At 42.4% G+C, this 24862-nt stretch overlaps 1 protein-coding gene across 1 annotated transcript; it reads right to left on the minus strand.

Moving 5' to 3' along the window:
- Nucleotides 1-8579: 8579 nt before the first annotated feature.
- On the minus strand, nucleotides 8580-24272 carry TECTB (tectorin beta). The gene is given in 10 exon segments (XM_040436602.1): nucleotides 8580-8652; nucleotides 10762-10804; nucleotides 10807-10831; nucleotides 13318-13480; nucleotides 15762-15845; nucleotides 16296-16399; nucleotides 18191-18263; nucleotides 18367-18509; nucleotides 23000-23190; nucleotides 24197-24272. Coding segments are annotated over 10 exon segments (975 nt in total).
- Between the last annotated feature and the right edge of the window lie 590 nt (nucleotides 24273-24862).

Here is a 24862-nt window from a genome sequence, read left to right on the forward strand (position 1 = left end):
TACTACCACACGCTCTTTTGAAAGCACTTTTTAGAACCGCATCTGGATATCCCCTTTCCCAGAAACGACTTCTAAGGTCGTCCGCCTGGGTTTTGAATGTTTCCCAGGTGGAACAGTTCCTCCTGATGCGCAGGTACTGTCCCACTGGTATTCCCCTTTTCAGAGGGAAAGGGTGGTGACTGCTCCAATGTAGGAGTGAATTTGTGGAGGTGGGTTTCCTAAAGATGTCAGTTTGAATCAAGTCATCCCTTCCCCTTGAGATGGAGATGTCCAAGAAAGGCAGAGTGTTCGTTTCAAAGACAGAGGTAAACTTCATGTTTATGTCATTTACATTAAGAAACTTAACAAAATTTGAGAATTCAGTTTCTCCCCCTTTCCAGACGACAAAGACATCGTCAATGAATCTTGCCCAAGTGACGATACAGGAGATGTGTCTATTGGGAGCGTCACCAAAGACCAGAGTCCTGTATCGTCACTTGGGCAAGATTCATTGACGATGTCTTTGTCGTCTGGAAAGGGGGAGAAACTGAATTCTCAAATTTTGTTAAGTTTCTTAATGTAAATGACATAAACATGAAGTTTACCTCTGTCTTTGAAACGAACACTCTGCCTTTCTTGGACATCTCCATCTCAAGGGGAAGGGATGACTTGATTCAAACTGACATCTTTAGGAAACCCACCTCCACAAATTCACTCCTACATTGGAGCAGTCACCACCCTTTCCCTCTGAAAAGGGGAATACCAGTGGGACAGTACCTGCGCATCAGGAGGAACTGTTCCACTTGGGAAACATTCAAAACCCAGGCGGACGACCTTAGAAGTCGTTTCTGGGAAAGGGGATATCCAGATGCGGTTCTAAAAAGTGCTTTCAAAAGAGCGTGTGGTAGTAAAAGAGATGAACTTCTCTATCCTAAACCTAAAATACCGGATACTGGTTTAATACGCCTTATTGGTACTTTTGATGATTGTTCTGCAGAGGTTAAACAGATATTGAAGAACCACTGGGAGGTTCTCCTCATGGACCCAGACATCAAGGTGGTTATCCCGGAAACAGCACAGGTCACCTACCGTAGGGGCCTGAGCCTTAGGGATCGCCTTGTACACAGCCACTACAGCGACACACGTGATTCTAAAGAGACATGGCTCCAACGTCAATCGGCTGTTTTCGCTGTAGTGGTTGTGTGGCATGTGGACACATTCAAAAGGGACGGTCATTCCAGGCCAATGTCACTGGCAAGTGTCACCAAATCAGACATTTCATTAATTGTCGCACCAGGGGAGTGATCTACAGGGCCAACTGCATATGCGGTCTTGAATACATTGGGAAAACCACCCGTGAGTTGCGACGCCGGATAGGTGAACATTTGGGGGACATTAGAAATGACAAAGACACACCCATTGCTAAACATATCAACATGATGCATGGGGGGTGATGCCTCAGGACTGAGGTTTATGGGCATCGAACTGGTCGCAAGACCCAAAAGGGGTGGGGATTGGGACCGGAAAATATTGCAGAGGGAGACTTGGTGATATTTCATCTTCAAACCGTAGCCCCTAATGGTCTAAACGAGCAATTGTCGTTTGGCTGCTATATTGTACCCTAAGAGCGAAACTATCCGGTTGTCCCCCCCCCCCGCGGCCCCCCCCCCCCTAGCTTCCCCCAGTAATTGGTTGCATTACTGTGAGAACAAATTGGACAACAACAAAAATTTCTGTTGGAGTGACATCTCGAACTAGGTCACCAAAAACCCCCCCCCCTTTGGGGATCGGATCAGTAGAGGCATATGAAACATGGTTGCGTTGTAGCAATCAAGTGCCAACGACAGTTACCTGAAGAACCAGCTTATAAACTTAAATATTCCATTAGGAGAACCGCAGACCTGACGGACCAATGGAAATCATGTTAGATTGTGGTGGGAGCAGAGGTTGAACTTACTTGCCCTTTGATTTCATCCCTGCATCTCACTAGAACAACCACCTCAAGCAAGTGTAGTGGAGACTTTAAGCCGCCTATAACCTAACTAGGGTAGGCGGCGTTCCGACAGGCTACCTGGCATATACTGACCTCGGCTCTATTATTAGAGCATAGCGTTGTCATGGTTGCCTGGTAACAGGAATCCGCCTCCACGCTAGACGTCATAGGAAAACAGAGTATCATGTGACCATAGGCGGAACAGCGGCAGGTCCACGTGACGATGACGCGTCTCGACGATGAGGGGGCGTTGTATGGAGGCGGGGCCTCTCGGCTTTTTAAATGACCCGCGAATCTGGCCCTCACTGCCACTGCTACACGCGGGACGCCAGGGAATACCCTCCCATCCATCCATATCTGGGAACGGTCATTACCAACGACTGGACAGATAAGCTGCTCATTACCTTATGCTTTTATACCAGACTGTTACTAGCATGAGATAAGTTATGTTGTACCGTCTCTTAAACGTCCGCTAGTGACATCACTGGTGGGGGGATCGGTTACAATGTGTGTTAAACTGATACTATCAACTGACAGAATGCTTTTCTTATTGGAAGTGTATTGAATAGATACTTTCAGTTAAGAGAAGCATTTATGAATATATGATCACCGGTTTACTAGGTTTGATTGAAGTCTTACCAAACAATATAACTAGGTTTGGTTAAGACTATTGACCTCTGGTTACTCCTGGTTTATTCTCCAGGTCTGGACACCTATACCTGGACATTGGTGTGCATTAAACATTGAGCACCTGAGATCTCTTTGTCCACACGGATAGAGGATTAAATACCAGGAATCACCACAGGCCTTACAAAATAGAGGGTGTCTCGGTCTCTAACTTTACAACGGCTGACCGATTGGAGGTCACACAATTGTTCATCTTCATACCTCATTTGCTGTGCAGTTCTCCACCACTAGGGAGACTGTAAAAGCTTTGTGGGATTGATTTATCAGTGTGCCCCCTGTGACCCTATTTTGTTGGATAACTGAGCCCAGCCTAAGGGCTCTCTAGATATAATTCTGTCCCCTGACGATCAGGTAACACTGAGGAAACGCGTCGGGACTATACCACCTCATTAAGTGTTAATTATTTTGGATAACATATCTTATTTGTGTATGAACGTGTCTGGTACTGTAGGCGATTTCACACCAGTTGTGGATTCGCTTGCTCTTGATTCATCACATTCATCTTTGCCATCTTTTTTGCCCCCTCTCCTGGTGCTAGGGTAACCACCTAAGGACCATTTCTGGCTATCGGGCAAAGCTGGGCAGTCCATCTTAAGGAAGGGTTGCAATAGGGATATTGTGTTAGATAGGAGGAGGATATAGAGAGACAGGGTGATCTAGGGAAAGTGACCCAGCACTGTGTCTCTCTGCCTTGGTACCTGGCTACCCTTCATCCTATCCCCCTACTTTATTACTATCCCTTATTGGTCCCCTCCATATCTCCGCCCATTTTTTCAGGAGATAAGTGTTACTAGTGGCAACTATTCATCTTTGTCAAGCATAGTAGGGCCCATTATTTTATCTACGTACATCATTAAATGTTATGTTTTAAATATTATAAAGCTACCCGTTCACTGTGATTTCTCATATTGACCAAGGGTTTAGCCCATTACTTCATTATAGTTTGACCGACTTTAATTGGTTGTGTTAAATTATCACTGCCCCTCATATGGTCTAAGTGACTGCCCCTCATATGGTCTAAGTGACTGCCCCTTACATGGTATAAGTGACTGCCCCTCATATGGTCTAAGTGACTGCCCCTCATACGGTCTAAGTGACTGCCCCTCATATGGTCTAAGTGACTGCCCCTCATATGGTCTAAGTGACTGCCCCTCATATGGTCTAAGTGACTGCCCCTCATATAGTCTAAGTGACTGCCCCTCATATGTTCTGACTGCCCCTTATATGGTCTAAGTGACTGCCCTCATATGGTCTAAGTGACTGCCCTCATATGGTCTAAGTGACTGCCCCTCATATAGTCTAAGTGACTGCCCCTCATATAGTCTAAGTGACTGCCCCTCATATGGTCTAAGTGACTGCCCCTCATATGGTCTAAGTGACTGCCCCTCATATGGTCTAAGTGACTGCCCCTCATATGTTCTAAGTGACTGCCCCTCATATAGTCTAAGTGACTGCCCCTCATATGGTCTAAGTGACTGCCCCTCATATGGTCTAAGTGACTGCCCCTCATATGGTCTAAGTGACTGCCCCTCATATAGTCTAAGTGACTGCCCCTCATATAGTCTAAGTGACTGCCCCTCATATAGTCTAAGTGACTGCCCCTCATATAGTCTAAGTGACTGCCCCTCATATGGTCTAAGTGACTGCCCCTCATATAGTCTAAGTGACTGCCCCTCATATGGTCTAAGTGACTGCCCCTCATATGGTCTAAGTGACTGCCCCTCACATGGTCTAAGTGACTGCCCCTCATATGTTCTAAGTGACTGCCCCTCACATGGTCTAAGTGACTGCCCCTCATATAGTCTAAGTGACTGCCCCTCATATAGTCTAAGTGACTGCCCCTCATATGGTCTAAGTGACTGCCCCTCATATGGTCTAAGTGACTGCCCCTCATATGGTCTAAGTGACTGCCCTCATATGGTCTAAGTGACTGCCCTCATATGGTCTAAGTGACTGCCCCTCACATCGTCTAAGTGACTGCCCCTTACATGGTCTAAGTGACTGCCCCTCATATGGTCTAAGTGGACTGCCCCCCATATGGTCTAAGTGACTGCCCCTCACATGGTATAGTGACTGCCCCTCAATGGTCTAAGTGACTGCCCCTCATCGGTTCTAAGTGACTGCCCCTCATATGGTCTAAGTGACTGCCCCTTATATGGTCTAAGTGACTGCCCCTCATATGGTCTAAGTGACTGCCCCTCATATAGTCTAAGTGACTGCCCCTCATATGTTCTGACTGCCCCTTATATGGTCTAAGTGACTGCCCTCATATGGTCTAAGTGACTGCCCCTCATATGGTCTAAGTGACTGCCCCTCATATAGTCTAAGTGACTGCCCTCATATAGTCTAAGTGACTGCCCCCTCATATGGTCTAAGTGACTGGCCCTCATATGGTCTAAGTGACTGCCCCTCACATGGTCTAAGTGACTGCCCTCAAATGGTCTAAGTGACTGCCCCTCACATGGTCTAAGTGACTGCCCCTCATATGGTCTAAGTGACTGCCCCTCATATGGTCTAAGTGACTGCCCCTCATATGGTCTAAGTGACTGCCCCTCATATGGTCTAAGTGACTGCCCCTCATATGGTCTAAGTGACTGCCCCTCATATGGTCTAAGCGACTGCCCCTCGTATAGTCTAAGTGAGTGCCCCTCATATAGTCTAAGTGATTGCCCCTCATATAGTCTAAGTGACTGCCCCTCATATGGTCTAAGTGACTGCCCCTCATATGGTCTAAGTGACTGCCCCTCATATGGTCTAAGTGACTGCCCCTCATATGGTCTAAGTGACTGCCCTCATATGGTCTAAGTGACTGCCCCTCATATGGTCTAAGTGACTGCCCTCATATGGTCTAAGTGACTGCCCCTCATATGGTCTAAGTGACTGCCCCTCATATGGTCTAAGTGACTGCCCCTCATATAGTCTAAGTGACTGCCCCTCATATAGTCTGACTGCCCCTCATATGGTCTAAGTGACTGCCCCTCATATGGTCTAAGTGACTGCCCCTCATATGTTCTGACTGCCCCTTATATGGTCTAAGTGACTGCCCCTCATATGGTCTAAGTGACTGCCCCTCATATGGTCTAAGTGACTGCCCCTCATATGGTCTAAGTGACTGCCCCTCATATGGTCTAAGTGACTGCCCCTCATATGGTCTAAGTGACTGCCCCTCATATGGTCTAAGTGACTGCCCCTCATATGGTCTAAGTGACTGCCCCTCTAATGGTTTAAGTGACTGCCCCTCATATGTTCTGACTGCCCCTCATATGGTCTAAGTGACTGCCCCTCAAATAGTCTAAGTGACTGCCCCTCATATGGTCTAAGTGACTGCCCCTCATATAGTCTAAGTGACTGCCCCTCATATAGTCTAAGTGACTGCCCCTCCCATGGTCTAAGTGACTGCCCCTCATATAGGCTAAGTGACTGCCCCTCATATGGTCTAAGTGACTGCCCCTCATATAGTCTAAGTGACTGCCCCTCATATGGTCTAAGTGACTGCCCCTCATATGTTCTGACTGCCCCTCATATGGTCTAAGTGACTGCCCCTCAAATAGTCTAAGTGACTGCCCCTTACATGGTCTAAGTGACTGCCCCTCATATGGTCTAAGTGACTGCCCCTCACATGGTCTAAGTGACTGCCCCTCATATGGTCTAAGTGACTGCCCCTCATATGGTCTAAGTGACTGCCCCTCATATGGTCTGACTGCCCCTCATATGTAGTGACTGCCCCTCATATGGTCTAAGTGACTGCCCCTCATATGGTCTAAGTGACTGCCCCTCATATGGTCTAAGTGACTGCCCCTCATATAGTCTAAGTGACTGCCCCTCATATGGTCTAAGTGACTGCCCCTCATATGGTCTAAGTGACTGCCCTCATATAGTCTAAGTGACTGCCCCTCTTATGGTCTAAGTGACTGCCCTCATATGGTCTAAGTGACTGCCCCTCATATAGTCTAAGTGACTGCCCCTCATATGGTCTAAGTGACTGCCCCTCATATGGTTTACGTGACTGCCCCTCATATAGTCCTAAGTGACTGCCCCTCATATGGTCTAAGTGACTGCCCCTCATATGGTCTAAGTGACTGCCCCTCATATGGTCTAAGTGACTGCCCCTCATATAGTCTAAGGTGACTGCCCCTCATATGGTCTAAGTGACTGCCCCTCATATGGTCTAAGTGACTGCCCCTCATATAGTCTAAGTGACTGCCCCTCATTTGGTCTAAGTGACGGCCCCTCATATGGTCTAAGTGACTGCCCCTCATATGGTCTAAGTGACTGCCCCTCATATGTCTAAGTGACTGCCCTCATATGGTCTAAGTGACTGCCCCTCATATGGTCTAGTGACTGCCCCTCATATAGTCTAAGTGACTGCCCCTCATATGGTCTAAGTGACTGCCCCTCATATGGTCTAAGTGACTGCCCCTCATATAGTCTAAGTGACTGCCCCTCATATGGTCTAAGTGACTGCCCCTCATATGGTCTAAGTGACTGCCCCTCATATGGTCTAAGTGACTGCCCCTCATATAGTCTAAGTGACTACCCCTCATATGGTCTAAGTGACTGCCCCTCATATGGTCTAAGTGGACTGCCCCTCATATAGTCTAAGTGACTGCCCCTCATATGGTCTAAGTGACTGCCCCTCATATGGTCTAAGTGACTGCCCCTCATATAGTCTAAGTGACTGCCCCTCATATGGTCTAAGTGACTGCCCCTCATATGGTCTAAGTGACTGCCCCTCATATAGTCTAAGTGACTGCCCCTCATATGGTCTAAGTGACTGCCCCTCATATGGTCTAAGTGACTGCCCCTCATACGTTCAGGGGGCGATCACATTGGAGGGTCTCTTGGAATCTGATTTTGTGGCCGGTTGAACACTGGATTCTCAGGACCCGGTCGCCAGTAAGAAATCTCTTTTATGGATATTTGTGTTTCTCACTAGAGATCAGCGTTACAAAGAGGAAAAAGTCTATTTACAAGTAATGCCCCGTGTCAGTCAGCAGGGGGCGCACTTCAGGGGGCTTCAATCATTGGACAGCGAAATTTTCTGCAACTTCCTAACTGACTGCATTTCAGTTCCTCACCATTTTCAAAATCTCTGCTTGCTGTTAATGGATGGAAACATTGTTCACACCCAGAAGCTCAAACCCCTACAGAGCTAATAGTTCTCAGTAGGTTTGTTACCCTGTATCCAGTCTACGCAGTCCTCAGCAGCAGAAATATTTCTCAGTTTGTTACAATGTATCAGTGGAGGTAAACTTTATAATTATGCCGAGCACACAGGCAGCTCCGAGAACAATTGTCCGGCTGGATAAGTTGTAATGACGCCCCCCAGCCATTATTAGGACGAGGACTGTACAGGATTTTATTTTTTGGATGTAAAGAGGAATGTCCGAGTTCACTGACATCAAGCAGACATCTTGAAAATGGTGACACATTCAAACCCCAAGTAAATTAGAAAGTTGCAAAACTTTTCAGGATACTGATTGTGAAGTACGCAAATAAGGCTGGAATCTCCCTTTAAGTACGTTGTCTAGATTGTCTTCCATCTTCAGGCTTGGTGCAGCGGCCGCTGCTCTGAGATTGATAGGAGACCACTATATTCCTGAGGGTGACCGGAGGGGGGCGTCGTGTTCCGGGGGCGTCACTCTGAGGTTGATAGGAGACCACTATATTCCTGAGGGGAGACCGGAGGGGGCGTCGTTGTCGGGGCGTCACTCTGAGGTTGATAGGAGACCACTATATTCCCTGAGGGTGACCGAGCGCGGCGTCGTGTCCGGGGGCGTCACTCTGAGGTTGATAGGAGACCACTATATTCCTGAGGGTGACCAGAGGGGGCGTCGTGTCCGGGGGCGTCACTCTGAGGTTGATAGGAGACCACTATATTCCTGAGGGTGGCCCGGAGGGGGCGTCGTGTCCGGGGGCGTCACTCTGAGGTTGGCCAGTTTAGGTCAGCATCTTGCAGATCCCAATTGTCAGGAGCAGATGGTGGACGACTGCTGAGGAGGAAGAGAAGAGACATCTGAGGGCTGTCCATATAAGAGTGGATAAGATGACCGGTCCCTTCTGATCTGCTCCTGGAAAGCTGGATGAGGCGCAATACGGCACAGGTTTCCTCAGGGGTCATCTGCCTCTCTATTCTGCAGTGACACAACTATGGGGGGTACAGAAGGTGGACCTGACGACACATTGATCGCAGAGCTTTGCTACATAAGAGGACGGCAAACGTACAAATGTTGGCTATAAATAGGGGGGCACATTTTGGGGGTGCAAACTTGCCACAGTCCAAACACTAGGCCCAGTAAAGAATTTCAGATTTCTCAGACCCTCGAAACTAATATAGAACAGATACTATACCCTTTTAAAAGACCTTCTAAAATAAATATGGCCCATAGGCCCCTAGAAAATACGGATCACAGATCTGACCCCCTCCAAAAAAAAAAAAAAAACTAAATAACTACAGACCCCCTGAAATTAGAAAGCCTATATCAGACAGCCTACAAATGACAGAATCCAGATATGACAGCCTAAAAAATACAAACTGTAGACCAGACCACCGAAAATATAGACCCCAAGACTGGACACTTTGAAAAATACACACTCAGACAAGACCCACTAAAAATGACAGAACCCCAGTTCAGACAGACACAGAGATCCCCAGACCAGACCCCCTAAATAAAAAGAATAAAAATGGACCCCAGACGCCCTGAAAATTTAGAGAACCCGATGAGAGAGCCTTACAATACCCCCCATCACCTCGACCAAAACCCTTTCAAAAAAAGAATACCGATCCCAGACCAGACAGCCTACTCCTGCAGACATAATCTGGCATCTCTCTCATTTGGGGGAGTTCCTGGGTGATCTGGGCCTGAGGGGGGCTACAAAATCTAGCATTCTCCAGGGCTCCAGGGCTTCGTCTCCTAGCTCTGAGTGATGAGAACTAGAAGATTGGCCGTCTGGACGCCTGGCCATGGCCCTGCACCTCCTCTGGACACTCCTATGGCAGGCACCCTGCTTTCTGGACACCTACTGAAGTGAGAACCAACTATTGCTGCGTCATAGACATCGGCTACATCAGCTCTACATGTGAGGAGGACCCTGCAAACAGCTCTTATATCTCAGCTTCCTGGGCTCACGGGGTAAGGGAATATTGGGGTTCACTGCAGAAATTACTGCAAGGCCAGGAGAGATGAAGGATGCAGAACCTAAGGCAAGAGCGGAAAGTATGATGTTTGGAGAAGAAAACATTGCTGCTCTTCAGTTTAGATTGTAAGCTCTATGGGATACAGCTCATTCTCCTGTGGGTTTTGAGCTGTTCCCGCCTTCTCAACAAAAAGCAACTTTTGCTGGAATTATATCACGGTTTTGCACAAATCACAGCAGAAAACGCAATATGACTGCAACACGTGTATCCCTAGGGCTCTATACATATGGCGGTATATAGCTCCAAGAAAAAGATCTAGTCCAGGCTGCACTGCTTGAGATATAGGTGCATTGAGCCGAGTGGAGAGGATTTCTGTGCAGAGCAGGTATGGCCAGCACACAATTGCATGAGCATTAGAACTAGTGTGTGAGCACTACCTTAGGGTTCATGCACACGAACATCGCGCGGCGCTGGGTCTGCAATGCACGGGCACCAACCGTATCGCCGCCGTATGCAGACATAGGACGTAATCACTTGAATGGAGTCCACGGTCCGCAATGCACCTCCAGATTGAAGACCCATTCAGGTGAATAGATCCGCATCCATGATGCGGTGCACAAAACAGCCAGCGCCCCATATTGCGGACCCGCTGTGGGCCTGCAATACGGGCACGGCGGCAACGGGCAGCGTGCATGAACCCTTAGCCCCCGTGCACACAGCACAGCCATGAACAGGAGGCTGGTGTCTGTACAGAGTCTCAGCGGCTCTATACTACAGACTGCAGTCAGTGAATACCGCCCTATAGTGTCCCTATGCAGTTTCATTGCAGTTTGGCTGTGATATTTGGAAAACCACCACAAATCAAGCCTGAGTGGAAAGCAAGGAAGGAAGGGATTATAAGAAGGACGGCGGACAAGTCTCAAGGATAGCTCCCCTGCGTCTTTTCTACAATAAGAATACCTACCCTGCAGTACAAACTCCGCCCACTAAGACGCCTCCCGTCTGTCCTTCTGCTGTTTCCGTTTTCCACATGTCTGCAGTACAGGAGAAAGGATTAGCGAATCAATGATTATGTACGACTGAAACAGGGTCATTAAGTTTTCAATACTTTAATTGTTTAGCTACATGGAAACCATCGACAAGTTTGCTGTTGACAGATCTGATATTATTATTCCATGTCTTTATTCTACTTTGAGCGTATAACAGGTCTTACAGGTAAATCACAACCTTGATACCCCCTAAATACCACCTGGAGCCCAGCTGATCCCACAGCATAGGTATTAGGGGGCTGATATCATAATGATGGTAAATTGTTTGGATGTCATCAGCAAGGCTGTCCAGAAAGTGAAAGGAGAAAAAAATATATATATATATATATCACTAATAAACTATTCTACTTGCTGATGGTTTCCCTCTTCATTTTTTTATACCACACCTTAAAAATATAATTTCATGTTACATTCTGAGATATTAAGTAACAAATGAGTAATCGTCATTCTGTTCAGTGTTTCTATTTATTCTTCTATGCATAAAGGTTTCCAATAGATACAATACAGTATGGGATCATCTAGGACACTTATGCTAGGAAATGTCAGGCCCCGCCCCCTTGTGTTCTATTTTTCTTCAACTCTGGCGTTATAAAAGTCGCAGTCATGTGACTCGTAACCTTAATTTATGGGTGAGAAACATGTAGAAAAAGGCTGTGAGAGTTCATAGGTTTCCATTCTACAAATTTCCAAGCAAGATCTGCCGTTCACCGCCCCGGGGCCTTCTGGGTAATATGAGGCCACGAGCGGACGATATACATAACCTACAGTACAGACCAAAAGTTTGGACACACCTTCTCATTCAAAGAGTTTTCTTTATTTTCATGACTATGAAGGCATCAAAACTATGAATTAAACACATGTGGAATTATATACATAACAAACAAGTTGTGAAACAACTGAAAATATGTCATATTCTAGGTTCTTCAAAGTAGCCACCTTTTGTTTGCTTACTGCTTTGCACACTCTTGGCATTCTCTTGATGAGCTTCAAGAGTAGGTCCCCCTGAAATGGTCTTCAACAGTCTTGAAGGAGTTCCCAGAGATGCTTAGCACTTGTTGGCCCTTTTGCCTTCACTCTGCGGGTCCAGCTCACCCCAAAACATCTCGATTGGTTTCAGGTCCGGTGACTGTGGAGGCCAGGTCATCTGGCACAGCACCCCATCACTCTCCTTCATGGTCAAATAGCCCTTACTTCAAGTTTTCCAATTTTTCGCCTGACTGACTGACCCTTCATTTCTTAAAGTAATGATGGCCACTCGTTTTTCTTTACTTAGGGCTCTTTCACACCTTGCGTTGTCCGGATACGGCGTGTACTCCATTTGGTCGGAATTACACGCCGGATCCGGAAAAACGCAAGTGAACTGAAAGCATTTGGAGACGGATCCGTCTTCCAAATGCGTTCAGTGTTACTATGGCACCCAGGACGCTATTAAAGTCCTGGTTGCCATAGTAGTAGTGGGGAGCGGGGGAGCGGTATACTTACAGTCCGTGCGGCTCCCGGGGCGCTCCAGAATGACGTCAGAGCGCCCCATGCGCATGGATGACGTGTCCATGTGATCACGTCATCCATGCGCGTGGGGCGCCCTGACGTCACTCTTGAGCACCCGGGGAGCCGCACGGACGGTAAGTATTCTGCTCCCAGCTCCCCACTACACTTTACCATGGCAAACAGGACTTTAGCATCCTGGCAGCCATGGTAACCATTCAGAAAAAGCTAAACGTCGGATCCGGCAATGCGCCGAAACAACGTTTAGCTTAAGGCCGGATCCGGATTAATGCCATCAATGGGCATTAATTCCGGATCCGGCCTTGCGGCAAGTGTTCAGGATTTTTGGCCGGAGCAAAAAGCGCAGCATGCTGCAGTATTTTCTCCGGCCAAAAAACGTTCCGGTCCGGAACTGAAGACATCCTGATGCATCCTGAACGGATTTCTCTCCATTCAGAATGCATTAGGATAAAACTGATCAGGATTCTTCCGGCATAGAGCCCCGACGACGGAACTCTATGCCAGAAGAAAAGAACGCAAGTGTGAAAGAGCCCTTAGCTGCTTTTTTCTTGCCATAATACAAATTCTAACAGTCTATTCAGTAGGACTATCAGCTGTGTGTCCACCTGACTTCTCCTCAACGCAACTGATGATCCCAACCCCATTTATAAGGCAAGAAATCCCACTTATTAAACCTGACAGGGCACACCTGTGAAGTGAAAACCATTTCAGGGGACTACCTCTTGAAGCTCATCAAGAGAATGCCAAGAGTGTGCAAAGCAGTAATCAAAGCAAAAGGTGGCTACTTTGAAGAACCTAGAATATGACATATTTTCAGTTGTTTCACACTTGTTTGTTATGTATATAATTCCACATGTGTTAATTCATAGTTTTGATGCCTTCATAGTCATGAAAATAAAGAAAACTCTTTGAATGAGAAGGTGTGTCCAAACTTTTGGTCTGTACTGTACATTACCACCACTTACCACAGGGCAGGAGAACTTCTCGCTGTCACACAGGTACGTCTCACAGTGCAGCCAGACTTTGGATAATTTGGGGACGTTCTGGAAGCGGAAAGCACTAAACTGGAAAGTTGCACGGCTGTTCTTCCCGTTCTCATGCACTATAATAGTGTCATCTGATGGACAACTGCGGAGAGTAAGTACAGGGAGAGATGAAGACCAACCCGTCTGTCCTGAAATCAGGAAGGAACATATCAAAGAGGAGAAAACTGTCCAAACCTAAGGACCTTCCCCAAACACTAGAACAAGTTCTATCATAGCTCATGGTAATTCTAATCTTCACCATTGGAAGCAGTATTATAGTAGTTATATTCTTGTACATAGGAGCAGTATTATAGTAGTTATATTCCTGTACATAGGAGCAGTATGATAGTAGTTATATTCTTGTACATAGGAGCAGTATTATAGTAGTTATATTCTTGTACATAGGAGCAGTATTATAGTAGTTATATTATTTTACCTAGTGGGCAGTATTATAGTAGTTATATTCTTGTACATAGGAGCAGTATTATAGTAGTTATATTCTTGTACATAGGAGCAGTATTATAGTAGTTATATTCTTGTACATAGGGGCAGTATTATAGTAGTTATATTCTTGTACATAGGAGCAGTATTATAGTAGTTATATTCTTATACATAGGAGCAGTATTATAGTAGTTATATTCTTGTACATAGGAGCAGTATTATAGTAGTTATATTCTTGTACATAGGAGCAGTATTATAGTAGTTATATTCTTGTACATAGGAGCAGTATTATAGTAGTTATATTCTTGTACATAGGAGCAGTATTATAGTAGTTATATTCTTGTACATAGGAGCAGTATTATAGTAGTTATATTCTTGTACATAGGAGGCAGTATTATAGTAGTTATATTCTTGTACATAGGAGCAGTATTATAGTAGTTATATTCTTGTACATAGGGGCAGTATTATAGTAGTTATATTCTTGCACATAGGAGCAGTATTATAGTAGTTATATTCTTGTACATAAGGGGCAGTATTATAGTAGTTATATTCTTATACATAGGAGCAGTATGATAGTAGTTATATTCTTGTACATAGGAGCAGTATTATAGTAGTTATATTCTTGTACATAGGAGCAGTATTATAGTAGTTATATTCTTGTACATAGGAGCAGTATTATAGTAGTTATATTCTTGTACATAGGAGCAGTATTATAGTAGTGATATTCTTGTACATAGGAGGCAGTATTATAGTAGTTATATTCTTGTACATAGGAGCAGTATTATAGTAGTTATATTCTTGTACATAGGAGGCAGTATTATGGCAGTTATATTCTTGTATATAGGAGGCAGTATTATAGCAGTTATATTCTTGTACATAGGAGCAGTATTATAGTAGTTATATTCTTGTACATAGGAGCAGTATTATAGTAGTTATATTCTTGTACATAGGAGGCAGTGTTATAGTAGTTATATTCTTGTACATAGGAGGCAGTATTATAGCAGTTATATTCCTGTACATAGGAGCAGTATTATAGTAGTTATATTCTTATACATAGGAGCAGTATTATAGTAGTTATATTCTTGTACATAGGAGGCAGTATTATAGTAGTTATATTATTTAACCTAGTGGGCAGTATTATAGTAGTTATATTCTTGTACATAGGAGCAGTATTATAGTAGTTATATTCCTGTACATAGGAGCAGTATTATAGTAGTTATATTCTTGTACATAGGAGCAGTATTATAGTAGTTATATTCTTGTATATAGGAGCAGTATTATAGTAGTTATATTCTTGTACATAGGAGCAGTATTATAGTAGATATATTCTTGTACATAGGAGGCAGTATTATAGTAGTTATATTCTTGTACATAGGAGCAGTATTATAGTAGTTATATTCCTGTACATAGGAGCAGTATTATAGTAGTTATATTCTTGTACATAGGAGCAGTATTATAGTAGTTATATTCTTGTACATAGGATGCAGTATTATAGTAGTTATATTCTTGTACATAGGAGCAGTATTATAGTAGTTATATTCTTGTACATAGGAGCGGTATTATAGTAGTTATATTCTTGTACATAGGAGCAGTATTATAGTAGTTATATTCGTGTACATAGGAGCAGTATTATAGTAGTTATATTCGTGTACATAGGAGCAGTATTATAGTAGTTATATTCGTGTACATAGGAGCAGTATTATAGTAGTTATATTCTTGTACATAGGAGCAGTATTATAGTAGTTAGAGTTTGAACGTATAATAATGTTAATAATGTAATATGTTACCTAACTGACACAATCACTATTTGGCCAAAGATAATTTTTCTGTTTGAAAAACAGAATCATATCATATATTAAGTTAAACATTTAGATTGTTTTACTTCATTGTCTTGTGTGTAGGCTGATTGTGTACATTATAATTTGCAGATATTGAAACCTTACCTCTTACTTATCAGCTGCCACTGAATGTGATACGCATAGTCAGGAGATGGGGTGGCCCAGCAATAGTTTAAAACAACCTTAAACCTGAATAACATAGATAGAAAGGTTATTTAGTAAAGTACTGCTCCTCACTAATAGGACTAGCTTTATAGAAAATGGGTGTCATTGACAATATAATAATACCATACCAATATATAGCACCAGGGTTATGCTTCCATATACATCCCACATCATAATACTATATGATGCCCAAATAATATGCAACTTCCAAACAATACTCTTTTTAATATTACATGTATTTCTGCCATATGGTTCCCAAATAAAATTCTATTCTTATAATACCACTTCTAAATATTCCTGTATTTGAGTGTGTCTAGAATACAGGGAGCTTGGACAGTTGTCCTCTTTAACTGTCCTTGCCCTCAATGCACTGACCTGTCATGTCGAGCTTTCCCTGCCCCATCCTGGCATTGTTGTCACCTTGTTCTACATGTTGAGTTTAAGCAGAGTCATCAATTTTGATCTTTTTTGTACCTGTTGCTAATTCCTTTGGCCTCAACCCCAGCAAATACATCTGATCCGATGTCTGATGTTTCCACCACAAATGGAGCTTCTTTTAGGGTGGAAAACTTGCCGTTCTTTCCAGAAAATAAAAATGAAACAGCAAGAAGCAACAACAGAAAGACAAGAAGAGATCAATGTGGATTGTAACCTGTAAGGAAAGTCTGAGGAATGTATTGCCCTGTAATGGAATGCAGCATATTAGAGGCACACATGTTTAAGATGAGAGAATGTTTCTTAATAGTGTTAAAGGGTGTGTATACTTTTGCAACTGGTTTTACTGCTCCATTGCATAACAAAAAATAAGGCTACTATAGTCCACTGAGGCAAGCAGCCATTTAGCTTGAGCTGCCGTGATGGGCCAGAGCGATCACCCGTGGGTACTGGATGTGTTACTCAGCTGGCACCTTGCTCTCAGTCTCTTTAGTCCTTCAGTAACCTTTTAGCTTCCATGCTGAATGCTGCCTGGAGCATCCAAGTGGTTAGAAATCGTCTCCCTCCCCCATGAGGGCATGGGAGCAAATGGACCAACAATGGCCTCCAAAACTTCCATGTATGGATACCTATTAAAATCCTGTCAGTTTTGCTGTAACTTACATAATACACTGTAATACAGAAGTATTGCAGTGTATTATAAGAGGGAGCTGGAGATAGCAGGTTCACGTTAGAAAAAGGTAAAAAAAATAAAAATAAATGAAAAATAATAAAAAAAATTAATTAAAAAAAATATGACTTATCCCTCAAAAATCAAACCCTCAAACATCAACAGAAAAATAACAAAGTTGTTGGTCTTTGAATGTGTGACAAAATAGCAAATTATTATGTCAATTAAAAAGTTATGACTTTTGAAATGCAGATGTGAAAAAAGTGAAAATACTGTAATTGCCGTGTCTTGAATGTCTTAATTTTTGTATATACAGCATCGATGAAGACCTAAATGTCTCTATGGTTACAGACTACAAAGTTACGATGTGTAGTCGGATCCTGGCGCCGTACTTCCTTCTTGCTTACATTTGGTTGGGATTTTCTCTCTTTCTCTAAATTTCTCCTCTGTGCACCTCCTCGTGGTCAGAGAACATAGACTGGCTACAGCATTTTTTGTCTCTTCTTACATTTCACCTTTTTATTCTTCCTTCTCCCCATTTCCCAGACACCTTTTAAAACTATTGAGGTGGGTGTAAAAGTGTCACATAATAAATTTGTCTCACGCCATGTGATCCATTTTTGTCACAATTTGTACCAGCTTTATGATACATTTCTTAGTGAATCTCCCTCAATGTGTTTTATACAAAGACCACCCAAGAGGTCTCCAGGAGGAGGAAGAACCTCTAGAACCAAGCTGTACATTAACCCAATTATCCATTTAGTGATGGATGTGATGGAAATATTTGAATCTTCTGGAGCATTTCATGTCTTTAGAATTCACTTAAGACTAGACTTAATAGGTTAGCTTTTTTTTTTAAAGGGGTTTACCGTTGAGGACTTAAAAGAGTTTATGCAAAATCAGCTAATCGCAGGTTGTTCTACTATTAAGACCCCCCAGTGATGTGTTATGAACAGTGAGAAACTCAACAGCAAGTGTTGAATTCACTAACAGCTCCCCCACAGGAGAAATGATGCATTACATGCTGCCCAATGAAATCAATAGGCTGTTGAGTCCTCCATTGTGATAGACTCTCTTTGTAGCTGTTCTGCTGTAGCTGATTAATGGATGTCTCAAACTATGGACCCTAAATTGTCTTAACAGGATAATGGAAAATGGTTTTGCAAACCAAAGAACCCTTTTAAAAACCGTGACGCTAAGCATATGGCATAAGAAGAACAGGAAGGTGGTTGGTGGTGAGGAGGGGGGCGTTTGAAAGACTCACAGAGTAGAAATTGAGAGACAGTGTGCTTTCAAATGATCCCGAACTCCCATTCTTCACATGGACTGTGGCTACTCTAGAAGAAGGAAAAAAATATGTAAGACTGAAACATACATGTGTGGAATGATCCTGGGGGAATCGATACTTGAAATGCGTCGGGGACTGAGGAGCAAACTTACCTTTGGTCAAAGGCAGCATGGCTAACCAGATAATTGGACTGATAAGTGCAGGTAAAAGTGTAATTCACCGGCTGGCTTTTGATGATCATGCTGCTGTCGTTGGAGACTATTGAGTTATAAAAATGGTAGATTGGGTTCTTGAACTGAAAAAGAAATCCAAAGTCAGTTACTGGTCCTTCTATATTGTATATAGGACTATCTCCAGATACAAGAACATAAACCTAGAATCGCCGATGACAGAAACAACTGAAAGATCTATCTTGGGATTGTGGAGAATTCTTATTTTTTTTCAATTATTCTTTATATACAGTATATTTAAATTACTTATTTATTTATTTATATTTTTTTCTTAGTAAGAAAATGGTATTATATAGCTAAACATATGTGGACAACTGATCTTCACATACATATGAGCCCGAAAACCATGGGAGATATTATTAAGCCTAACCCTACTTGTAGAGTTCTAGGAAGACTTTCTACATGGTCAGCGGCTCCACCATGGAAATTCATTTCATGCAACTCTTGATACACAGCTCCTGTTCTAAATAAAGGTCTGCAGTCACCACTAGGGGGAGCTCAGAAGCTTATATATATAGTGTCATGCAATAGTTTGGGCACCCCTGGTCAAAATTACTGTTACTGTGAACAGTTAAGCAAGTTGAAGATGAAATGATCTCCAAAAGGCATAACATTAAAGTTGAAACACACTTTTCAACATTTTAAGGAATATCAGTGTATTATTTTGGTTTTGTACAATTTTAGAGTGAAAAAAAGAAAGGTGTACCATGCAAAAGTATGAGAACCCAAGGAGATTTGAGCTCACAGATATCTTTGAACGATATCTCAGACCTTAAATAGCCTGTTAGGGTTAAGGCTTGTTCACAATCATCGTTAGGATTGGTCAGGTCAGGTGATGCTAATTTATAATGATGCAAAGCTTTATAAATACCCAGACTTCTCCAATCTAGTCCCAAAAAACAGCATCCAAGGGTTCCTCTAAGCAGCTGTCTAACACTCTGAAAATTAAAAGGGTTGAGGCTCACAAAGCAGGAGAAGGCTATAAGAAGATAGCAAAGTGTCTTAAGGTTGTCATTTCCTCAGTTCAAAATATAATTAAGAAATGGCAGCTAATTAGAACAGTTGAGGCCAAGAGAAGGTCTGGAAGATCAAGAAAAATTTCAGAGACAGCTGCTCGTAGGATTGCTAGAAAGGAAAATCAGAACCCCCGCTTGACTGCAAAAGACCTTCAGGAAGACTCTGGAGTTGTGGTACATTGTTCTACTGTTCAGCGACATCTGTACAAATATGGCCTTCATGGAAGAGTCATCAGAAGAAAACCTCACCTACGTCCTCACCACAAAATGCAGCGTCAGAAGTTTGCAAAAGAACATCTAAACAAGCCTGATACATTTTGGAAACAAGTCCTGTGGACCAAAGAGGTTAGAATAGAACTCTTTGGCCTCAATGATCAAAGGTATGCTTGAAGAAAAAAGGGCACAGAATTGCATGAGATGAACACTTCTCCAACCAAGTATAGGAGTGGATCAATCCTGCTTTAGGGTTGTGTTGCAGCCAATAGCACAGGGAACATTTCACGGGTAGAGGGAAGAAGGGATTCAATGAAATTCCAGCAAATTCTGGAAACAAACATAACAGCAACTGTAAAAATAAAAGCTGAAGTTGAAAAAAGGATGGCTTCCACAAATAGATAATGATCCTAAACACACCTCAAAATCCACAACAGACAACCTTAAAAGGCGCAACCTGAAGGTTTTACCATGGCCCTCACAGTCCCTGATCTGCTGAAGGTTTTACCATGGCCCTCACAGTCCCTGATCTGCTGAAGGTTTTACCATGGCCTTCACAGTCCCCTGATCTGCTGAAGGTTTTACCATGGCCCTCACAGTCCCTGATCTGCTGAAGGTTTTACCATGGCCCTCACAGTCCCCTGGTCTGCTGAAGGTTTTACCATGGCCCTCACAGTCCCTGATCTGCTGAAGGTTTTACCATGGCCCTCACAGTCCCCTGATCTGCTGAAGGTTTTACCATGGCCCTCACAGTCCCTGATCTGCTGAAGGTTTTACCATGGCCCTCACAGTCCCCTGACCTGCTGAAGGTTTTACCATGGCCCTCACAGTCCCCTGATCTGCTGAAGGTTTTACCATGGCCCTCACAGTCCCCTGATCTGCTGAAGGTTTTACCATGGCCCTCACGGTCCCATAATTTGCTGAAGGTGTTACCATGGCCCTCACAGTCCCCTTATCTGCTAAAGGTTCTATAATGGCGCTGACAATGACGCTGCTTAGATGGGGACCCGATGGTTGTCATGGCAACCTTTCAAAGGCCTCGGGGCCTGGCGGCTACGGAAGGATGGGTCTCATACACTGTAATACACTGATTGTCAATGCAGTGTAATACAGATGTATTGTGCTGCATTGAAACAGGGATCAGACCCTGAAATGTTGAAGTCCCATAGTGGAACAAAAATTAAAAAAAATGAAATAAAAGTGTTTTTAACAATAAAAAAAAAAATTTTTTAAGTAAAAACAACCTGCTGTCCTCCAATCCGTCTGGTGAACGCTGTAAAAAAATAAAAAATAAAAACTGTGCCAAAAAAGCCATTTTTTTAAATCACCTTACATCACAAAAAGTGTAATACCGAACGAACAAAAAGTCATATGTACCCCAAAATGGTATCAATCAAACGGTCATCTCATCCCACAAAAAATAAGACCCTATCCGCAATCGGACAAAATTTTTAAAAAATGGAGACGCAAAAACATTATTGTTTTTCTTTCAAAAATTCTTTTATTGTGTAAAACCTAAATAAATATGAATAAATAGACAAATTAGGTATTGTCGCATCCGTAACAACCTGCTCTATAAAAATAACACATGATCTACCCTGACAGATGAACACTGTAAAAAAAAACACAAAAAGTGTAATGCCAAACGATCAAAAAGTTGTATGTACCCCAAAATAGTACTAATCAAACCGTCACCTCATGCCACAAAAATATGCACCTACATAAGATAAGACATTTCTAAAATGGGGTCATTTATGGGTGATTTCCACTATGTAAGCCCCACAAAGTGACTTCATAACTTAACTGGCCCTTGGGCTTTGGGAATCTTTGTAAAGATTTGCTTCTAAAATTCTAAGCCTTATAAGATCCTAAAAAATAAAATTACATTTACAAAATGATGCACACATGAAAGTGAACATATGGGAAATGTAAAGTTATAACTCTTTTATGATGTATCACTGTCTGTCTTTTGAAAATTGCGATTTAAAAAAAAAAATTCTGTAAATTTGGGATTTTTTATTAAACAAATATATTGACTTAAATTTTCCACTATAATGAAGTACAATGTATCATGAGAAAACAATCTCAGAGTGGCTTAGATAAGTAAAAGCATTCCATAGATTTTACCACATAAAGTGACACATGTCAAATTTCAAAAAAATTGCCTGGTCCTTAAGGTAAAAAATTCCAAGATCCTTAAGAGGTTAAAATACAAAGGGGATGTGTCTTCTGTAACTTTATATCTCTTGGAGATCATTTCATCTTCTACTTGCTTACCTTTGACAGTAACAGGAATTTTGACCAGGGATACTCAAACTCTTGCATGCCACTGTACTATTACCAGGAGTCACCTCTAGGGGGAGCTCAGGGTCTTACTGCATACTGTGTTACCATTGAGATCTGCAGTCACCACTAGGGGGAGCACAGGATCTTACTGCAGATTGTTTTTACATTGAACTCAATAATAACACTGTATGCAGTAAGATCCTGAACCGCCACTAGTGGTGGCTACAAGGAGACATCATTTTCATATCTAAGCTGGGGGTTATACATGTCAGAAACTTATGGACAGAAATATATCTGGTGGTCAAATAAATTAGCAGATACCGTATTTTTGGACTATTAGACGCACTTATTTTCCCCCCAAAAGTGTGTGTGGGGGAACGGCAGTGTGTCTTATGGTGCGAATGCTAATGACAAGTTCCATTACGGAAGCGGTCATCGGCATGCAGGAGGCATGGGAGCGGTGAGGGAAGCACTGTCCTGGCTTGACTTACCGCTCCCTGGTCTTCTTCCAGGCGACTCACTTCACGTGTCCTGACTGCGTATGGCATCAGGACATAGTGCACATAGGCACACAATATGACCTGACACTGTACGATGTCAGGTCGCAGTGCAGCATCGGCCTGCAGAAGACCAGTGAGCAGTGAGTGCCAACAAGAGAGGAAAGTTAATTTATTTACTTTTTTGTCTAATGGAGCTTGGGGGATTGATCTGAGGTCTGAGGAGGAATTGAGGTCTTATCTGAGGTATGATGAAAACCATTTTTTTTCTTATTTTCTTCTATATTCTATGTGCGTCTTATAGTCTGAAAAATATGGTAAATATTTGCTACAAAATTGAGAATGATTTTTCTGGCGCCTGAAACAGTGTACTGATACGTAACAAATTAAATAAGCATAAATATTACATCTTCCTTTAAGGACCTAAAAATCCATCGAAAACTTTATCATATGCTACCATTGTGTTTTAATTTGCTTTAGAAAAACTACAAGATTGTAATATGTAGGGTAAGATCATAAAGAATTCTGAAAGTTAGCCCTCACATCAGATTGCGTTCCACAGTAGGACTTGTTCTTTGGGGATAGATCGGGAATGGTGAATTGATAATAACCGGAGTCGATGATTCCATTATAACACACCCCACCAAGAGCCAGCTGGCTGATGTCCCATCCGTACGGGCACTCAGGGATTTTGGCCACAATAGATTTGGGATAACAATGAACAATAATGACATCTGGAAGACAAACCGTGAGCTTCGTGAACATCCTGAATAGGCAGCGAGTCGTTTTATAGCAAAGTTTTCGAAGTCTGATTCATTTTATCACATTTTTATCACAAAGGAATTGGTTGTTTATTACATGTAAAGCAAAAAAAGCCAAAAATGTTAATGAAAATTAATAAAAATAAAATCATAAATTTCTAAAACACACAAGTTTTTCATGTTTTATTGTTTTTTCTTAGTCCTGTTTTGTTTTTTTGCCAAATCCAGGACCGAATATGAAACAAATAAGTTTCAGGCCTCATGCACACGGCCATATGTATTTTGCCGTCCACAAAAAATACTGATGACGTCCGTGTGCATTCCATATTTTCCGGAACGGAACAGCCGGCCCCTAACAGAACAGTCCTATCCTTGCAGACAATAATAGGACATGTTCTATTTTTTTGCGGAATGTAAATACGAACATATGGAAACTGAATGCACACGGAGTAACTTCCGTTTTTTTGGCGGACCCATTGAAATGAATGGTTCCGCATACGGTCTGCAAAAAAACGGAACAGACACGGAAAGAAAATACGTTTGTGTGCATGAGCCCTTAGGGATGGTTTCGCACATATTGTGCTGCATTTTTAAAGCATTTTTATGATGGTACTAAGGTGTCGCATAATGAAATGCACTGCAGAAAGCTTTTTTTTCCTGGCTTCTTTTAATTGCGTATATACAATTTTACCATTTTTATGTGCTTTTTTCCCCCCAAAATGCAGCACGCTCTAGGGATTCCATTTTATGGTGCTTTTCCAATAGTCATCTGTATAGGAGTTTTGAAATATGCCACAAAAATTGCACGTTTGAAGTGCTGCAAATGAATTCTAACGAAACTGAATAAAACGAATGATATTGTTTTACAAATTACAGTAGGATGTTTTACCATAAAAAATGAGAATGAAAATAAATTGCATGAAACGATGCACCAAGCTGCCACGCGTAACTTGGACCTTAAGGGCATTTGGCCACTTACCTGCTTTATTGGGAACACACTTTTCCGCAGAGCTTGCCATCAAGCTAGCTAACAAAGTGAGAGTAAAAAGCACCATTTCTTCAGTATCGATCTGCAAATACAAACTTTATCAAATGAAACAATGGAGAGCAAGAACGGGGCTCAGGGGTCTCACAAAACAAGGCGAACCAGCAGGGCTGTCTCCATTTCTTACTGCAAGAATAATCATAAATGAAAGGTTAGCGTAATACACAAAAAAAGAGCAAATTACACTGAAAAACATTAAAGTCCCCCCCTCCCCCTGCGATAATATTCTTATGCATTTTTTGGGTGCATAATTAACTTGTTGAAAAAAAAAAATACAGTTTTTCTGTAACTCTAAAAGATGTCATTTAATAATTGCACTCCTGTCACACTTCTTTTACGTTTTCGTTTTTTTATAGCATGTTCCATTAGAAAACATTTGCTACTGTATTTTTCATTGCCCTTGTTGGTTCATCTGACTCTATACATTGTGGTAGTTATATGTTGTCCTTTGTACTGTTTATGCCGTCATCCTGATCCTTCCTGGTTTATTGGAAAAATAGATGTAAAATACAAATTCTACAAGGTTATCAGAATTTTCATAGGGATTTTTATCTTACGTACATTGCCATAAATGTCTATTTTTTACTAAATGAATAGAGA

The sequence above is a fragment of the Bufo bufo genome, chromosome 6 (assembly GCF_905171765.1).
Source record: "Bufo bufo chromosome 6, aBufBuf1.1, whole genome shotgun sequence".
NCBI lineage: Eukaryota > Metazoa > Chordata > Amphibia > Anura > Bufonidae > Bufo > Bufo bufo.